Source organism: Lepisma saccharinum, chromosome 10 (genome assembly GCF_977018435.1).
Source record: "Lepisma saccharinum chromosome 10, izLepSacc3.1, whole genome shotgun sequence".
Lineage (NCBI taxonomy): Eukaryota > Metazoa > Arthropoda > Insecta > Zygentoma > Lepismatidae > Lepisma > Lepisma saccharinum.
This window is the reverse complement of record NC_139238.1, coordinates 71,816,148-71,836,023: the sequence shown is the minus strand read 5'-3', so window position 1 is coordinate 71,836,023 and position 19,876 is coordinate 71,816,148. Positions and strand designations below refer to the sequence as shown.

Sequence of the window (19,876 nt, the reverse complement as noted above, 5' to 3'; positions counted from 1 at the left end):
TTACCAGCATACCGATAAATACGGTAACAAGTATAGTGTGAGGCAAAAACTAGTAGCTGAGCCAGTGGCACACAACAAGTCCAAGTCAAACTGGAAAACCAAGCAGGAGATCTAGCCTCGTGTGGTTCAAGCATAATGTCGGTTATCGTCCAAGCATCACACAACCGGCAACTGGTTTACCAGAAGCCAACAACTTGACGGATGTAAGTAAGTTGAAGGTTACACGAGAAGACAAACATTTATTTGTTTATTTTCCCTGACGACAGGAAAAAAGAATCAACAAAGAAGCATCGGAAAGCGAGAGTCGAGTGTTGACGCCAAGGGCGGGAGCACATCTCAGGGAATTTTCAAGGCCTCGTCAGCTGATGCGATTACGGGCTGACAATTCCCACTCCCGAGTGGTCGCAGGCTGTGGTCACGGTTTTAATCTTGGTATATAAAGACCGTGCCGTGACATCATTTCAGTAGTTGCCTTCGATAGCTGGTTGCCAAACCATCTCACCATTCACCATGAGGAGTTCGACGGAGCTGGTCGCTTGTACCATTCTTCTTACGACTGCGTTCGCTTTAGGCGCCGTCTCGTATGTTACGGAAAAACGTAAGTGCTTCAAAAACCATTAAGGCTATTTTCGATTTGTTGCATGCTTATCGTTGTTGCTCTTAGACGCATTGTTAGAAGATGACCTTCAGTTGTGGTGGTAGTTGAAGTAACAGTATTGTTACCCTAGACTTGCAGGCTATAGAGGCTCCGGCGTCTAGACTGACAAGCAGTATAATCCTCTACGTTCCATACATATTTGTAATTGTCCCTTCTTCTCGTCATTCATCGCCACTTCCACCTACACCCTGGAGTGCATTTGGCAGACTTGCGAGGTCCTGGCGTCTAGACTCATGGCCAGTACAATCCTCTACTGGGCTTGTGTTGAGTCGTCCCTATGCTTGTGACTGCCCCTTCATCCATATTATCATTATTCATCCCCACTTCCATGTAGAACACCATGGACTGCATTTTGCAGGCTACCGAGGCTCTGACGTTTGGACTCACAGCTAATATAATCCTCTATGGAACTAGTGGTATGTCCTGTCCCCATGTGTTTGTGATTTGCTTTCATCTATTTCATCATCTATTTCATCTTATCATCATTCATCCTCATCTTCGCAAATTAGCCAAAAGTGGCAGAAATCCAAAGTAAAATAAACCAAATAATTCATTCATGGTGTTGGTAACAAACAGTGCCACCTTCAAAGGATGATAACTTAAGTCCATTTCACGCTCAGGGACCAGGCATAGAGTTTAAAATGAGATCCCAACCACTGCGGAATGTGATTCCAACGGGAATGTAACCCGATACCAGGGCCCTACCCAGAGGAGGGACCTTGGGGGCCATGGACGCCCCTTCTCGAACTATGAAATATTATAATATGAACCTATACAATCCTAATACTTTTCAGATTTTGCAATGAATTCGATGTCGTCCTTGCATAAATGAATAGGCTTGTTTTGGAGAGAGGCAAATATTTGGCCCTTGCAAGAACAAGCAGGTCCACAGATTTTAATTTTATAACAAATGATGCAAGTCTACAAGACGTCCAGATTTAGTCGAGACAGTCCACTCGTCTTCAATCCTGACCTGACTTTTTCGAACTGTAGTCGTGTTGCGAAAATCTCTTTTCTTTTTGTTAACTCACATTTAGTCATGTTCTGTATTGTAATAATAATTGCTAACACGTAACATTTCATTTATAAATATATTACTTTATAATCATACAATTTTCGGTTCGTCAGCACTTAGGCTATTTTGAACAACATAATTGTTATGTCGCGACATTAAAATATTCCGGCTTCCATTAAAAGCCGAGGCTGTAAAGGAGTACTCAGCACACATAACGACAAAAAAACAGGACAACACACATAATGATACTGGCCACAGGGCCAGTCGCCAGAGCCTCGTTAGTCTGCAAACTTCAGTTCAGGGTGTACTACGTGGAAGTGAGGTTGACAAGTGGGTGTTGTACATGGAAGGTCACCCCTTTATAAACATAGAATGATTATGGTTGTTCGCTGGTGCTGGTATAAGAAAAATAAAATACATTTGAAAACATTGTTAATTTGCGGAAAAGAATTATTTTGCTGTAGTTTACGGTTATTACAAGCATAAGAAAACAATTTTTCGTTGTGACGTTTCAGGAGAACACACGTTCCCTTCATCAGACATTTATTTTCATTTTGACTAAAGTTAAACAATATAGCGCCAAATTTTTTGGTGGAAAATTAGAACTCGTAATACCTACACCAGTGAATTTAAAGGAAAGCTACAGAAGCTTCGTTCATTGCAGAAGAACACTGGAATAAATTAAATAATGAAAATGATAACATAGATCCAGTATGGAGTTTTGTTTTTCACAAATGGAGTAAGCCACCAGAAAACATCAAGAGACTTTGTGGGAACAATGATTAATTTAAATTACCTGATGATATTTGGGATTCATAATTTTAAATAAAAAATAATGTGATCAAATTTTTTTATCTGAAATAGAAATAAAGACTGCTTCTTTTCACAGTTTAGTTGCTATATTACAACAATGTAACATTGACAACATCCATTATACAACGGATTCTTTTTGTTGTTATAAAATTGATAACCATTGTTATAACTGTATCTTTACTCAAAATGAAAATAAATGTCTAATGAAGAGAGCGTATGTTCTCCTGAAACGTCACAACGAAAAACTGTTTTCTTATGCTTTTAATTACCGTAAACTACAGGAAAATAATTCTACAATGCAAGCAATGCGAACATACAAGAAAAACTTGCGGAAAAGAGTATTACTAGAACACTTCTGAGATACCTGAATAACCACAAAGCTGTGCGCCGCGTGACGTATAACAGTCTTTATTCGTAAGCGACTGTGTTGCTGATTGTCGGGTCAAGAATGAGGGGGGGGGGGGTCTATCGGTGAGTTGAATTGTTCCGTTAATTTAGAACATAATACTGCAACTCTACAATTGCACATTTATCTCAAGCTGTAGTACTACCAGCGCATGGATGGTAACATCTACAGTATTTCGCCGACCTTTGTGGCGGAATGGTTAGCACAGCACGCCAGTGGTTCCGAGTTAGAATCCCGGCTTGGACCTGGGTGTCCTTTCTCAGGTTTCTTCGTCAATTTCATGATATCATCACTCTTCCTCATCGTCGTGATTAGCCAAAAATGGCAGAAAGGCGACATAAAAATATAATCTAACGCAATCAACCGAACAGCATTTCGGATCTTCTCTTTGTTCAACATTTTCGGATCTGCCCCCTCAAAAAAATCCTGGATACGGGCCTGCCCGAGACACCTTGATGACAATCGGCAACGTTACCTCTACGGAAAGATAGGCTGATCGGTACTGGACCTACAGTTTAATGTAGGAACCAAACACTGGGGTATGTGCGTCCACCGGGTATGAAACCCACGATCCCTTGATGGCACAGACATCAAATCTCGCCTTCTTATCAAGGATCGTTGTCTGGAGTTCCGAGCCTATGTTAAACTGTATGCCCAGTCTTGATTGGAATGATATTACGAGAGTTTGACTTTTTTATCTTAGGGCAGTGGATCCCAAAGTGTGCACCGCGGCACCGCGAAATGTTCCAATATTTTCACTGAAATGATATGATTGTTCCAAATAGGTGCTTACTTAGTACTTTCTACATGTAAAATGTTTCTGAATTTGAAATATGTGTTTATTTCTTAACTTCAGGCAAGCAAATTAACCACACTAACTAAGCATTGCAAGTGTTAGATAGGCCTACATTCTGACTTGAGCGCCGCGGAAAAATCTTGAAGCACTAAGGGTGCCGTTTAGTGTACCAGAATAGCCTTACTTTACTTGGCACTTAATATCATTCGGAAACTTAAAGTATTATAAATCATTTTTTGGAATTTTATCTTCCTTATATGTTTTTAGGAGACGTGATGGTTCAGTCGGGAGTGCGTCAGACTCTCACGAGGGGAGTCCAAGGTTCGATTCCCTTAGTGGGAATTTTTCGGATCTGGGATTCAATCGCGTTCTAATGAATATGTACCTGGAAGGTGGGACGCGGCCGCACCGTGGTGCTGATCACACCATCCTCACAAATAATTTGTTTTGATTTGACATTTGTTATTTAGCGTCGCCAGTTTCTGGCTAATCGTCGCGATTAGAGGAACGATGATATGAAATTGATGAAGGGATACTAACACCCATTCCCAGGCCTTGGATTTGAACCTTGGACCCCTGGCGTATTAACGCGCTAACCACACCGCCACGGAGGTCAGCGTCTCCACAAATAATAACACCCCCTCCATATATGCCTTTGTATTTAGCAACGTGGGATCAGGGGGTCCCGGGTTCGATATCCAGTAGAGGAACATAGTGGTTCAGATCCCCCTTTAAACTGTAGGTCCAGTCCCGATTAGCCTTTCTGTGCATAAAGTGGACTTGAAACAACAAACCAACCAGTCCCGATCAGCCATTCTGTGCATAAAGTGGACTTAAAAAAACAAGTTCAAACTAAAAAAGCTTGGAGAGTTTGTCATTCTATCGACATCTCTTGTACAGTTGATCTGTATTAAATTTCTAAAATGTTCCACAGACTTACGAATTACTCTGTATAAACCACATAGTGGTTCGGATTCCAGTTTAAACTGTAGGTCCAGTCCCGATTAGCCTTTTGTGCATAAAGTTAACTTAAAATGAAACTAAAACAAATATCTTGCAGAGTTTGTCGGCATCAGAAATACCACTGTCACTTGTACAACTTATCTGTAGTAAATTTCTAAAATGTTCATCAGACTTATGAATCACCCTTTATAAATCTGGCTCTGCCTCGCAGCGACTCGCATTAACCAGTACAGTACGTCGAGCGGCGACCTCCAGCTGCATCACTCTCGCTTTCGACGAGAATGTTGGTTGTCCAGTTCAGTGACCTACATCGGGAGCATAACACTCCGAAGATGCTGGGAGCGTAAAAAATCCAGAACGTGGTCAGGCGTCCTTCCTATGAATGAATGCCCGGGACCAGTACACGAGCACTCACTTAGTTTATTTAATCGCTAATGCTTGTTCCTTGTCAGCTGTGACGTAATTACTACGATCAGTCGCTTTTAGTGACTGCTTTCATGCACGGAAGTTAATTAAATGTAATTTGTAAGCTACAAGCACGTATCTGGTACCATGCTTCGGGAGGGGTCCGAACCAAGTATTTCACATATAATAATAATAATAATAATAATAATAATAATAATAATAATAAGAAGAAGAAGAAGAAGAAGAAGTTTGTTTTTAAGTCCACTTTATAAACAAAATGGCATAAAGTGGACTTAAAACACCAACTCAGTCATTCAATCAAAATATATTTTCAACCAAACATATATTTTTATGCCCCCACAAGTGCGGGGGTTGTTTTTTTAAAGCCCATTTGGAGAGAGCAAAGGAGCCCTTCTTGAATATACTTTGGCACCTCCCCCCCCCCCTTTAGTTTTGGAATCCAATCGCCGGGCAATATGCAGTAACTTTCAATTTTGTTAAATGTTAAGGCAAGAAATTTTCCAAGTTACGCAGTAGCCAGTCAGGAATTATAGGCCTGATTATGTGCTATATTTATAAGCTTTTTTAGGCATCTAATGTTTATTTATTTGTAAGAACACGAAATGTACCATATTCACTTGAATGCATGTATGACATGTAGTGCCTGGAAAAATGATAAAGATGTTAAAACAATGTTGAAAATTCAAGTTTAAATTCATTTTATGCACAGGCTATTCGGGAATGTAGCTTAAGTCTGACTCCACCGGGTATTGAACCCGGGACCCCTTGATTACAAGCTAAAAATTCTTGGAGCATTGTCATGGTGAAGCATTCAACATATTTTTATATATAATTATAATACAGGGTGAGCATAAAATCTTTCTCTGATTTCAAACTTTTATTGCTAAAGAACTATGCTAGATACAGATATGATGTTTGTTGGAAATGGTGGCTTAAATTATAATGTTTTGTTACCAGTACACTTCAGTACACTTCGACATGTGCTCCCTTTGTTGCCCTTAGAACGTCTAGGCGATACTCAATTTCTCGCCATGTCTTTGCCAACATCTCTTCCGTCACCGTCTCTATAGCATCCCGTATTCATGTCTGAAGAGTTTGCATATCAGGAACTGGTAAACTAAACACTGTGTCCTTAACGTAACCCCATAAAAAAAAGGTCAAGAGGGGTTATGATATGGGGATCAGAATAAGAATCAGACAAAACAAAGAAATGGAAAAAAAAAACTTGATGTATTGCACTACTTATTGCCATAGGTTTCATTTGCCTATCTACCGTGGAAGTTGAGATATAAATATTCATAATCAGGGAAAGACTTTATGCTCACCCTGTATATAATTGTTTACGGTTTGTCTGTTGTCCTAACCTTTCATATCAGTTTTTACTTTGGTTCAAATTACATGTATGTATTTTCATGTATATTCCTAATATAATGATACACATGTATGCGTGAATTAATACTTTAGAAAGAAAACATTTAAAAATAAACCAGTAGAGGCGCACAACTTAAAGTTGAGGGGGGAGAGAGGGCGCCGGGCGTGTTAGTTACGCTACTCGCAATAGTTCTTTGAGTAGGGTCAAGGGTGGGCGAAATATTTTAGGTGGTCATTGCTGCTAAGGTCAAGCTTCTTCTTACCCCTTTTCTTTTGCCTTCTTCTCTTTCATTGTCTCATTCTTTGTTTATTTATATATTTGTTTCTCTATTTATGTAGAACTTATCTGTTATGTCTTATTTTCTTTCTCTCTTTTTTCCTTTCCATATTTCTCTCTCTCTCTCTCTCTCTGATTTATTTTTAAAAAATTCACACACACAAACATACACACATATGTATGTTTGTATGTATATAATGAGGTGTATGGATGCTATTGTCCGACACGTTCCTTTAGTCAAAAGAACATGATTTAACCAAAACACAAGAAAAAATGATCACATGAAGACTCGCAGCATTCACATGATGCCTCTCAGGGTATGGGTAATAAATATATCTCTGTTCGTTCGTTGGTCAAAACAAATCAAAGTCAAGTTTTCACTAAGAGAAAATAAGTATATTTTACTTCTTGGCAAAGTAAATATGTGCATAAATCTATTTCAGTCAAAGAAATAACAGCTTCTTAAAATACAGCTTGACTCCTCTTTAAAACTCAAAGCCAGAACTAAAAGTAAAGACAAAACACAATCGTAATTCCCATGGCAACAACCCTTACAAGATATGTGTATACAGGTCAGTCACTATCCTGACATTATCAATGATAGGTCTTAATATTAAATACCACAGAATCACATACGAAATAGCAGAGATTAAGATTAATAGCAATAAAGATTTGTACAACGAGAAAGGTAATTAGGAAAGAACAATAAACACTTGTACAAGAGAGATAGGACGTGTCATGTTATTTACCTATTGCTACATACACGCGTAAAGGAACTCACAAAATGCAAGCGTATGGCGGCAAAAATACAGCCTATTTGACATGCGTGCAAGATTTTGATGCGTTGAGATGTGAACAACGTTGACCTCAAGGGTCAAGCAGGTCATTAGCACAAAACACTGATCACCTCACTCCGCACGCACCCACTCAAAAGCTGGTGAAAGCTGACTTATTTCGTTTCACAAATCTTTTGTTTATGAACACCACGTCCGCAACGAACATTAATTTCGAACAATTTTGTTTCGACCTTTTTCCACAACCGACCTTAATAACATTTCCATCTCTTGCGTGGCACGAAAATTCCACATACAAGAACATTGCATAACATGTCCGGCTGAGTAAGTTCTCCGGCCACTTTCTCCAATATAGGTCTTTGGAAATCCATACGCCGGTAAGGTGCAGCCAAAGGGGCTGCGAGATTTGACAAGTGTTTTGCAATCTGTTACCATTACCTCCGAAACGACCGTTCACCCTAATGACCTCAAACGAAAGCTCGCCATATCGTGATTAATTTCACGAAATTGCAGGTTAAAATTAAAATAAATTGGTACATAGGAAATGCATAGTTGTGCAGTATTGTTCTTGTTTTGAACCGGTTGGGCTGTGATCTAACAATGTGGAATTCTGTTCCCGAAGTAAGGTAATTGTATGCGTAAATGTCCTGCGTACTGTCACTGCTTGCTTCCTGATGCTCAAGCAATGGTTCAGTTGGTGTAGTGGTTACGAAATTCGAAATGAGTGTTGGTTATCGTGTGGTTCAATTATCTGGCCATGTTCTTTATATTGAAGCCATGGGCAATACTCGTAATCGCCATAGCATACATTTAAATAGGGTGCGTTCGAACAATTTGTACAATTGCAATTGACCTGACCTGGTGAGATATGTGAAACCAGTTAGCTTTGTCCTTATTGGATAATGTTTGTCCGTCCTTTGCTTGCCGAACGTTGCCGAGTGCTTAGCACAGCGAGCTAACGCCAGGAATTCAGGGTTCGAATCCCGCTCTGTGCATGGGTGTTTTTTGTGAGTGTAAATTCATCAAATTCATCACTCATATTTTCGCGAGTTGGCCAAAAGTGGCAGAAAACTTAAGTAAAATAAAGCAATTCAATCAATCAATCATTCTTGTTTATCGTTGGGAGTGAACAACGTACTGAACAGCCCCGGAAAAATCGCTGTCGACAAACTGTTCAGTTTCATGGCGGATAGAGTGAAGCAATCTTAATATAAATTCAACAAGAAAGGAGTGACGATTGCAGAAAACACTAAACAATGATTCAAAACCATCTGTAGTGCTAACGCGACCTCGTCATTGCCTTGCAATCCGAGCTCGTCGGTTGATAGATTGAGTTGGTGTTTTAAGTCCACTTTATGCACAGTAAGGCTAATCGGTACTGGACCTACAGTTTAAAGTGAGAGTGGAAAATGGTTACTGGTATACGATTTGTTTGAATCGTCAATTTTTTTTAAACGTACAAAGACCTCCTGCAAGACATAGTGTATATTTGGATCAACTTATGCATGGGAAACAGCAATGTTTCTTTTGATCCACAAATACCACATTTCTTGTAGTCTATATATACTGCAGAAATATTCTATGCCCTTTTCATCACCAATAATAAGCAGTGCATCCGCTATAATCTGATCTAACGTACGTACACGTGGTGGCAGACAAAACACGCGAACATTCCGGGCTAGTCGTGATGGCGGACACAGTTGCTTTCACTGTGGATAAGCGTTTGGTGTCTTGTGTGTGGGTTCCAGTAGCAACTTACAGTTGCGCGTTTCTACGCATTTTTTTTTTTTAACTTTCTTTTCACTTCTGCATTTATATTAGGTATTTACAAACATGAAAACACATACATGTAATTTGAATCTATTTGAAAACTGGTACGAAAGGTTTTGACGACAAACGGTAAAAAATTGTGTTACAATTACAAATGAAAATGCACCGTTACTACAAAAATTACGATATTGTTGAACGTCCATTGCCAGTCCTCTGCGTTTTTGATGGAAGCAAATTCTTGTCCTAGTTTCGTCCAAGTCCAGTTTTCGAGCACGATCGCTTTCAATGCTTAGCAGCGTTCTTCTTATGATTTCAGTTGATTCTACATTCCGAAATGAAACAATTTCTGTAGTTATGGTGCAAGATCTTGTTCATATTTATTCCAGAAATTTGTAGAAAATTCCCATACAACTACAAAAGAAACTTAACAACAGCACAGTTTCACCAAACCTTTCTAAAACGGGGCGGTAAGTAGGGGCGGGGAGGGGTGAAAACGTTTCCAGCACATTTTCTTACCTGTCGTCTACTCTTCGGCTACGTAATCTTTGACTTGAACTATTCAGCTAATGAAGGTTTTCTTCTAACCTGGAAATTCACTTTCTACTCTTCTAGTAATTAACATTTTCTGATTGCAGTTTTACGGGCATAAAAAAATATAATGTGTTCGGTTGAGAATATATTTTAACGCGGAAAGGAAAACTTTTGTGAACTATCGGTCTTTCTTAATTTTTCTTTGTTACTTTTCATTTCCACTAACGTCGATTCACTGGAAAAACAATGGAGGACATCATGAACGACGAGTGCGAAATTTATCACAGCTCACGCAATCGGAATATCTCTTTCTGTGCGGAAGAAAATCCTTACTTTTTTGATGAAATCGAACGTAATCCTCTTCATGTTATGGTTTGAGCAGGGGTGGCAGCGGAACACTTGCTTGGTCCTCCTTTATGTTCTATGGCTCTGTTAATCAGCACGGTTATCTGAGAATTAACAATGAGTGATGCTTCCACAGTTCACGTCAAAGATATAGCCAACATCTTTTGGTTCCAACACGACGACGCACAAGCGCATTTTACTTTGATCATCCCCAGACGCCTGGACGAAATTTTCTCCAATCGCTGGATCGGACGTGGTTCGGCAGGATCACCGGCTGCATTGCCTTGGCCTGCAAGAAGCCCTGATATGAGCACAGCAGACAATGCCTGGGTCCAGAAACCTATAAATTCTTCTGGGTTCTATTGGGTTCCTCAACAGGACCGAAACCTCTTTTCTCGCACAATTTAAATTCGGTCCAAGTTGCGTATTATTTCATTGAAAAAAGGTTCCTGGACCGAATTTAATTTGAGCCGGAAAAAAAGGTTCCAGGACCGAATTGAAATACTTTAAAGTTAAAAAGGTTCTTTACTGTCCAGAACCCATTTACGCTTACTGATTTTCTCTCCTGGACCGGAATTGAATTTATTTAAAACTCCTGGACCTTTAACAACCCTGCCTGAAACCACTGAGTTTTGAGTCTTGGTTTTAAATCCACTTTATGCACAGATAGAGTAATCAAGATTGGACCTACAGTTTAAACTTAGATCCTAACCACTGTGCAATGTGTCTCCACTGGGTATCGAACCCGTGACCCTTTGATTACAATCCGATGACGTTACCACTAAGCCATCTTAAAGCATCGTTTTTTATATATTCTATACAGAGTAGCCGGAAAGTCCCTTCATACCGATTTTCAATTATGTGGTTATGTACGCAGCTTGCCTCCTATTGGTTCGAAACGTCCGTGTGAGTTTCCACATGATCGTAGCATAGCCTTATGCGCCTCCATGTCCAATTTTTCATCCGCTGAAACGCTTAGGAACAGCGTTTTCATCTGCTTGCTGCCGCGTTTACACGCCTCTTCTTTCACAAGACCCCAGAGTGCATTGTCCAGGGTTGTTAAATGTCCAGGAATTTTAAATAAATTCAATTCCGGTCCAGGAGAGATTAATCAGCAAGCGTAAATGGGTTCTGGACCGTAAAGAACCTTTTTATCTTTAAAATATTTCAATTCGGTCCAGGAACCTTTTTTTCCAGCTGAATTTAAATACGGTCCAGGAACCATGTTCCGACTCAATGTGAATACGGTCCAGGAACCTTTTTCCATACTGAATTTAAATTCGGTCCAGTAACCTTCTTTCCGGCTCAATTTAAATACGGTCCAGGAACCTATTCTTCAATGAAATAATATGCAACTCGGACCGAATTTAAATTGTGCGAGAAAAAAGGTTCCGGTCCTGCAGCGGAACCCAATAGAACCCATTAGAATTTATGGGTTCCTGGACCTTTAACAACCCTGGTTTCAGGTTCGAGTCCTATCATTTATCAATCGTCAGTGTATCCATCTCTTAGTTTCATCATTCATTTTATCAGTTCGGCCTTCATATCATCCTAAGAAGTAGAAAAGCGATGGACAAAGTTCAAAACAAAATACACTAAAAGTTCTAAGAGACTTTTAAAAAATGCCCTCTTTACCATTTAAAATTTTAGATGTAACATCCGGGTCACCCCAACCCTAAACTCCGTACCAGCTAACTGTAGACCAGGCGAACGAGAACAAGTCTCTGCGCAAGTAGTGACGCGAGATGGCTCCACCAATGAACAGTGAGAGAAACGGAATTGCGTAATGGGCGACTGGAGTTACCCGCTTTTCCTGCATCACTCTGTCAGCGTTGCAAACTTTTGAAACCGATAATATTGTACGCACATGGCAAACGGACCGTATTTTTGTCTCCAGGTCCGTACGCTTGGTTTAAGAATTTATTTACGGATAAAACTGTAAGCGCAAATTTTGAAAAGCCGTGCATTTAGCGTACGTACTAAGGTCTGGACCGTACGTCCGTATATGTAAGGTCAGGACCGTACGGTTGGCAACGCTGCGCTTTCACCACTCGATTTCCCTCCTCCTCCTCTTCCGCTATCCGCGGCCCTGCTCCATAGTTAGCTGGGACAGGGTATACAGGAGCAAAATACCACCCACGACTTGCCCACCATGCGACTTGCCCCATGCGTTTCTGTGGAGTTATTACTTTGTGTAATTCGTTGCCCGTTTCGAAACTACATATTAGCCTATAACAAAGTCACAGACTAACCTTGGGTCTACACGTGTCAGGTCAACATAAAGCCATTGTTGTTCGAACAAGTAGAGCTTTTCCCGCCTTTATATGCACTGGTGTGTACCCTTTAACCTAACGAGCATCCTTGGCAAGCACTTCTTCGGAATATTTCGGAACGAAGCGTTCATTCACATCTTGACGTCAGAAGAAATTTTCCTGTTTTCTTGATGGATTGTTCTTGCAACTTGACCTTGCCTTAATTATGAGAAAGGACACTTCCATCGGTCATTGTTGAGAGAAGGAAAGTTACTATCCTTGAAATTTGAGGTAGAAAATCTTGCAAATATAATTTGCACTGTAATTACTACCGTACAGAAGCCCAGGCCTGTATAATCTCAGAGAAATTACCTTGGAAAGAAGGCGAATCTATTTTCGAATTGGTAATTGGTAGATGGGATGGCTCTGGCTTGTCCACGTGCACCACCATAAAAAAAATAGGTTTGGGATCACGACCGCAAAGAACATCACCAAGATACGGATTTGGATCGTCAGCCTACAGGGTGTTTAATAATTTCTTCCTGGATTTCGGAAGTCGGTTGCTCAGACGCCAGCTCAACCACGGGGATGACAGCATGTCAGTTAAAAGAGTAAATATCCAAGTTTTTAACCCACCTAACAAATGTTCGATATGTCCATCCTTGGTGACTCGACAGACGTTAAACGGACAGATAGGCCGGGAGCATCGCCTGGTATTGCATACGAGCAAGATTGCAGAGTTAACCCGACTTGTTGCTCTCGCCTTTGTGAAAGAACCCTCGGTTTTAGCTCCTCTACAATAAACCTAAAAATTGTCTTCCAATCAGGGTAGAGGAAACTTGAAGGAAAACAATGAGTTGAGTTGTTTTCTAAGTCCACTTTTTGCACAGGACTGGACGGACCTACAGTTTAAAATGTTATGCGAACCACTATGTGCCTCCACCGGATATCGAAGCCGGGACGTGATATTATATCACCCAATGCAATGCTGCTCAAGTATAGAGTATGGTTATTGCAGTTCTTCAAAATAAAAATGAAATACAGATACTTTCGAGAATATAGAACGTCATTCTTCAAATGATCCATGTGACGAAATGGTTATTTTGAAAGTATAGGGCAAAGAACGTCATTCTTCAAATAATGCAGTTGCCCCCTACTTTATAAATAAACATTTCATCACTTTACATAATGCAAATAGTGGCGGCGATTGGGTTCCAAAACCGAGGGGGGGCAATGTGCCAAAACTGGGGAGGGGGGTTTACAAAGACAGTATATTTCCCTTTGAAGATAAGATTTAGCACAATTCGGGGGCAAAAGTGGCGAAAAGTGTGGGGCAACTGCCCCCCTCGCTCCCCTAATTGCCGCCACAGGCAAATACTTTACTATTTCGTCGCATTTCATATCAACAACCAAGTCACAGAGTATCAACCTATTGTTTCAAGTGTGGCCTCGCTTTTTAAAACATTTAGCCACCTCTAATCCTGACACTAAATGCTAACCTACCTTAGTAACGGGGTTCATTTGAGAGTGTCCGTTCACTCATTTCATTTAATATTTCCTTCATCTTTCTCTTTGTCGCGATTAGCCTAACGTTTTTGAAAAGCGACGCAAAATAGATTATGCTATCATTTGTAACTTTATAATCACGGCTGGAAGTTGAATAGATATTTTGGGATACGTAAGCAAACAAAATTAAACAAGTATAATTTAGAAAAGAAATGTACGCTACACCATTCTACAGGGTTTCTCACATAAAAGTAACCCAAGTGAATATCGACATATAAATATATAATTTACCCAGAAAAATTACATTTACTTAGAATTATGTTTTCCAGAGTTATATACAGATCCATATCTACAGCAATTGATGTATTTGACCTTGAAAATGAAATGAAAAAATAATATCTAAAAAAATACCTAAAAGAACGGGGCTACTGTTTTGTGAGACCCCCTGTATAAGAAAATATAAAGGAAAGGAAGGTAGACAATAATATAAAAATATATTTCTCAACATAACTAGAACTTATTACTTTTGGAAATGGCTAGCGGTACGGTCTGCGTAGTTGTAACACTCTCGCCTTGTCATCAAGGGGTGCCTGGTTCAATTCGGGAAGAAACGTGAAAGCATATTGTAAAGTGGCTTAAACTGGCTTGAAAGAAACAAACTTGGTAACTGAGTTACCGTTCTCCAAATATGAAACAGTACTTATTTTAAAAAAAAGAAAGAAAATTCTGAAGGCTGCTGACGTCACTTGCTTACAAAACTGTTACAATGAGTGCTTCATCAGCATGAGGTGCCAAGTAAACAATCTGGAAAAATGCTTGTTTACACTTACGAATTACGGGTCACGGACAAGCAATTTCTCCTTGTCATCAAGTGCAAATAGGAATTGCGATTTTTTCCTATGTTCACATGGCGAATTAATGTGAAATTAATCCTTCTCTCTCTTGCCCATACAACTATATTTTATTATATTTGACGCTTGTCACGGAAGAATTAGCTAGCTCTATGTAGCGTTACGTTGAAAAACTATTCTAAAGCAAATTTTTGATCTAATACGTTCCTTAGTACCTTCTGAGAAAAGTCACCAAATATCTAGCTTGGGGAACATCCATAAATTTTGAAAAAAAAAAATCCTCCATTTTTTTAAATTTCGGAAAATTGCGTTTAGGCAATTCTGGGGACCCATAAACTGATGATGCTATTTTACTTAAAATGCTTTCAAAAACTCTACAAGGAAATGCCAAATGATTGAATTTCATAAAATGTATTTAATGACCAAAATACGAGTATCGAGTATTTTGATATTCTTGGAACAGCAACTCATTCACTCTTAAGAATTTTCAAGTCAGGCGAGTGAAGAAATAAGTTGCAATTTGTATGTTGGCACGATTTCCGATGATTACACGATTATTAGATGGCGCTGCGCAACAAATCGTTGCGCATGCGCAAACAAGAGCGGCGAACAGGCGGAAAGAAAGTCTCTTCCTCTCTTTTTGTTTGTCTTTCCGCTCACTTTATTCCTATTTCAATTTCTATAGAACCATCTCTCTCTATCTCTCTTTTCTTTATTTTTCATATCTTTCTCTCTTGATTTATATTTGTCTTTCTATAGCTTTTCATCTCTCTCTCTCTCTCTCGTTTCTTTATTTTCCTTTCTCTCTTTTTATCTATCTTTGTTTTTCTTTCCCCCTCTCTTGATTTATATTTCTCTTCGTGTAGCTTTTCATCCTTCTTTCTCTTTCTCTCTCTCTCTCTCTTGTTACCCTGCCCCCGTGTCAAGACCATAGGCGCCGACTCCATGGGGCTTGGGCGGCTCGAGCACCCCCCCAATGTTATCGGCGTGGGGGCAGAGGCCCCCCCAAAATAATTTTGCTTAAGAGAATCTAATGTATTATTTTGCTTCTCTTGTAAAGTTTACTCTGGATTGTGCCACATGAACTTAACTTTAAATACACATTTGAATTGTTCTAGACCATCAACTTCGGGGGGGGGGGGGGGGCACTGATCAGAGACAGCAAAACACATGACTTATTAATATATACTAAGTATGTAATTATGAGTATTGTTAACATTTTTACTAAAAAGAGTTTCAAAATAAGATGTGCATGAACAAGGGTAGTGGATGGGACGTTCGGGCTCATATGACATTGAGAACGAGATCATTGATATATTAGGGAGATCTGTTTTGCGCTCCGTGGTATCAGATATTAAAAGTCGGGAATATTTTGCTTTTATGGTTGACGAAACTTGTGACATATCCATCCGTGAACAATTGACATTTTGCATTCGAACTGTAAATGAAAATTTTAATAGTTCTGAGGAATTCATGGGCTTTTACGAGATTCCGAACACAGGCCAAAACTTAAAGAAGGGAGGGAGGGAGTCATTCATTAATTTATTTCAGTGATCAGAGGCCCCCCCCCCAATAATTTTGACAAGTCGGCGCCCTTGGTCAGGGCAACACTTTTTTTCTTGAAATATTTTATTAATATTTTAATTAATTAGGTAATTACGTGTATAATATTATGTATGTATGATTAGTGTAACTCTATTTATTATGCATGTTTAGGTTGATATATTCTCTGTATAGAAACCATGTAGAATTCTGTTCTTTCTTCGTGTTTCGAACGTTCAGAAAAGGCGGGCGTTTTGGCTGTTCCCTCCCTCCAAATTTTGTTCTATTCGAACACTACACACGTATAATACCATTTTATGGAGTTATTTTAAAACGAAGCCTGCTTTGCTGGAATTGAACTAAATAGTAGCTGTTATCTTTCGCTTCGGCTTCATCAACTGTCTTTTATTCTCTTTTTCCAGCAACCTACTTGAAAACATGCTACAAGGACGCACCAAGGGAAGAGTTTGACGAGTGTTCTAGGGATTCTACGCAGAATTTTCTGTTGAGTACATCTAACGGTGAGTGTGGTTTCTCATTAAGAGGGGAACGCATTTATATGCAAATACATATTTTCATATGATGATAAAATCAATGTTATTTTGTATTATCTTTGCGATTCCTGGTATGTAAGTTGGAAAAATGTACTATTATTTCTAATTTTTTCATATATCAAGCTTTTGGCACATATTTGAGTTATTTAAAAATATATTTTTCATATCTTCAAACATTTTCAAACATAATTCCACATACTATTACTACCGTCAAACTGGGTAACTTCGTCTTTGAGCGTAACGTCGTCATCAGACCGATAGATGTCGGTAGGAGTCACATGCTGGTGGAACAAAGGGAGTGTGAAGCCACACACGTGCAGTTGTGGAGCGGACATCAAGTCAGGAAGTGTGTTGTGTGCAAGGAGATGGATTGTAGCCTTGTAGAGGTGTTGCACAACCTCCATGCAAATACTACTACGACACAGAGGAGGAGGACAGGCAAAAAGATTGTTCCTGGCTGCAGTATTGAGCCATGGCAAATTGGAAATACCGGTAACACGAATGGTCGCGCGGGGCAATCGTCCACTGAAAGATCTTTGCGTGATATGCAAGTGTGAATACAGCACGTACAGGGGACCTGCTTGGCTTCGGTGCGTTTCATGTATGAAATGTATTTGTGGTGTGTGTAACAAGAGATCCAAAGACAAATATTACACGTGTGAGGCATGTGAAGATGATGACTGATTGTATTGTCTATGTTTTTGTACCGAAACACCGTGCTCTTTGTTTCCTCATGATACACGTGCTGAACTTGTTTTGTTTTCAAACACGTTGTAAGATTTCAATGTTTCAAACCAATAAAAAATTAAAATAAAATAAGAATAAAAGACACACAAATGTCACTACTTTAACAAGAGGATATATTTTGCAATTCATACTATTTTGCGTGACGATCTTACCTCTTCAGGGGGGTAATTTTGACCTGCTAGGAACGTAAGCAGAGATGACGAAGTTTCTGGGGTAACTTCGTCACGAAAATGCTGACGTATTTGTCCCCCCTCCTAATATTTTGGAATTTCTTTGGTATTCCTTCAGTACATTTGTAAAGGCCAAAGTGTTCCTCGCGTATAATTTTCGTGTTGTCACTCGCCACGGATATTGCAGAGCACATTAGAATATGCCAAAATCTGTATACGTTACCCCGTTTGACGATATATTATTTTCCCCCTCTATTGTTGTAAACAACAAAGGTTTTCCGTCCATCCGTATTCTCTTCGTTTTGTACTTTAAATCTTGACAACAGACAATGCATTTGTTACCCCTGATACTTTTGTCAACAATGGAGAATGCAAGCTGAAGCTCTCGCAGTGCTTTTTTTTTATTATTATTTTAAATACATGGATTCAATTTTAGGGACAACAGAAAGAGATTCATGTTTCAGCACTTGATATATAAAGTTCCGTAATAAATTGTTTTGGTAACAATGAATAAGACACATTTTGTATTACAATTAGTGTCATGTAGAGCTAATACAGTATATTTATCTTGGTGAGCTGCTTGCTTAATGAAAATTGTTATTTTTCACATTGCCATATTTTGATTAAAATAAATAATATGCTAATATTTACATATCCAACACATTTCTTAGTAGGGGAAAGGGAGGTATCGTAGCTTGCCCCTCCCGATTAGTACTATTGATGGTAGAGACAGACAGCCCTGAACGGGCCAGGTACAAATATCTAACTTATCATTAAAATAGACTCATGATTAGGTTTTATACTGAACTGAGCAATGCGAATGGCAGATAAGGGTGTAGAATAGCTTACCCTGTTCGGTTTAGAAAACAGACCTGCTTCTCCGATGATTCCAAGTAAAAAGACCTCGTGTCGCTCTGATGCGCACCTATTTAAACCCTCGCTTGCCCTCTCGTCACCTCTTGCCAAAGGCCAGTGTTCTTACCATTTCCTGTGAAAGGCTTATCCTACACATTTCTGAGCAGGAGCTGACAGGATCTGCCAGGGTCAATATTTCTTAATCTAACGGATATGCTACGGTATTACCAAAGACTTAAACTTTGATGGTGAATTATGGAATAATTTGAATTTGAAAACATTTTAGACATTGCATTATTCTAAGAAAACTCTAATACCTTCTCTTCAAAATCAACTCGTTAACAATGCTCCAAAACTATTTGTTTTGCACAATAAACTAAGAAAAAGAGACATGTCATGTTCGGCATTGCCCCTTACGAAAAATAGTTATTATGAATTATGCGACGAAGGTGGGCAAATTAACGACGAGATCACTAGACCAGGGGATCGAACTAGTGTCTCCCGCGTGGCAGTGAGATGCTCTACCAACTAGACCACTACGTATAAGAAATATAAATTTTATTCGTTCGTAATTTTGTTGCAGTGACTCTTACATTTTTACTTTATTCTTTTCGGATGATCCAAAACTATTTCTGTATTTTATTTTGCTTTTCAGGTGATCCAAAAATTGGTCTAGTCCCGAACGATCCTCTGAGAGTTCCTGAACTGAGCATAATTCAGAGTTCGAGTGGTCCTGTCAGCGTTAATGCCACTCTTAAAGATCTCGTGATCACAGGAATGAAGAAGATAGAAATTCTTTCATGCGTGTAAGTACAAGCATATGAGATTAATATTCCTTGTAGTGACTGTCATTTGTTATGTCAATCCAAAACACACACACACACACACACATACACTAACAATGTATTCGTAAATAATTTCTACATTTTCATTATTGCTGAGCCGATACTAAAATTTGCTGATACCCAACCGATGACGATACCGATACTTGTATAATTCCAGTTTAAAATAACAAAAGCTAGTTACTGCATCACAAAACTCATCACGTCACATTCTATTAATGATATCAAATACTCCCAAATTATTCTCATATAGCATTACATCTCTTAAAATTTCCTGTGACATTTCATGTGAACTTCTCTACCCCCCAGAGGATGTAGGAAAAAAGAAGAAGAAGAAGAAGTTTTTGAAATGTTGCAAGCATTGTTAAAATGGTGCAGATACACCGAAAAAA

The 19,876-nt window shown here is 39.2% G+C and overlaps 1 protein-coding gene across 1 annotated transcript; it reads left to right on the top strand.

The window, feature by feature from the left end:
- The first annotated feature begins 478 nt into the window (after window positions 1-478).
- LOC145994146 (uncharacterized) lies at window positions 479-19,452 on the top strand. Its single transcript, XM_083130236.1, has 3 exons — window positions 479-598; window positions 16,739-16,837; window positions 19,298-19,452. Exons 1-3 carry the CDS (start codon window positions 511-513, stop codon window positions 19,450-19,452), a joined length of 342 nt encoding a protein of 113 aa, XP_082986362.1. The 5' UTR covers window positions 479-510.
- The last annotated feature ends 424 nt before the right edge of the window (window positions 19,453-19,876 follow it).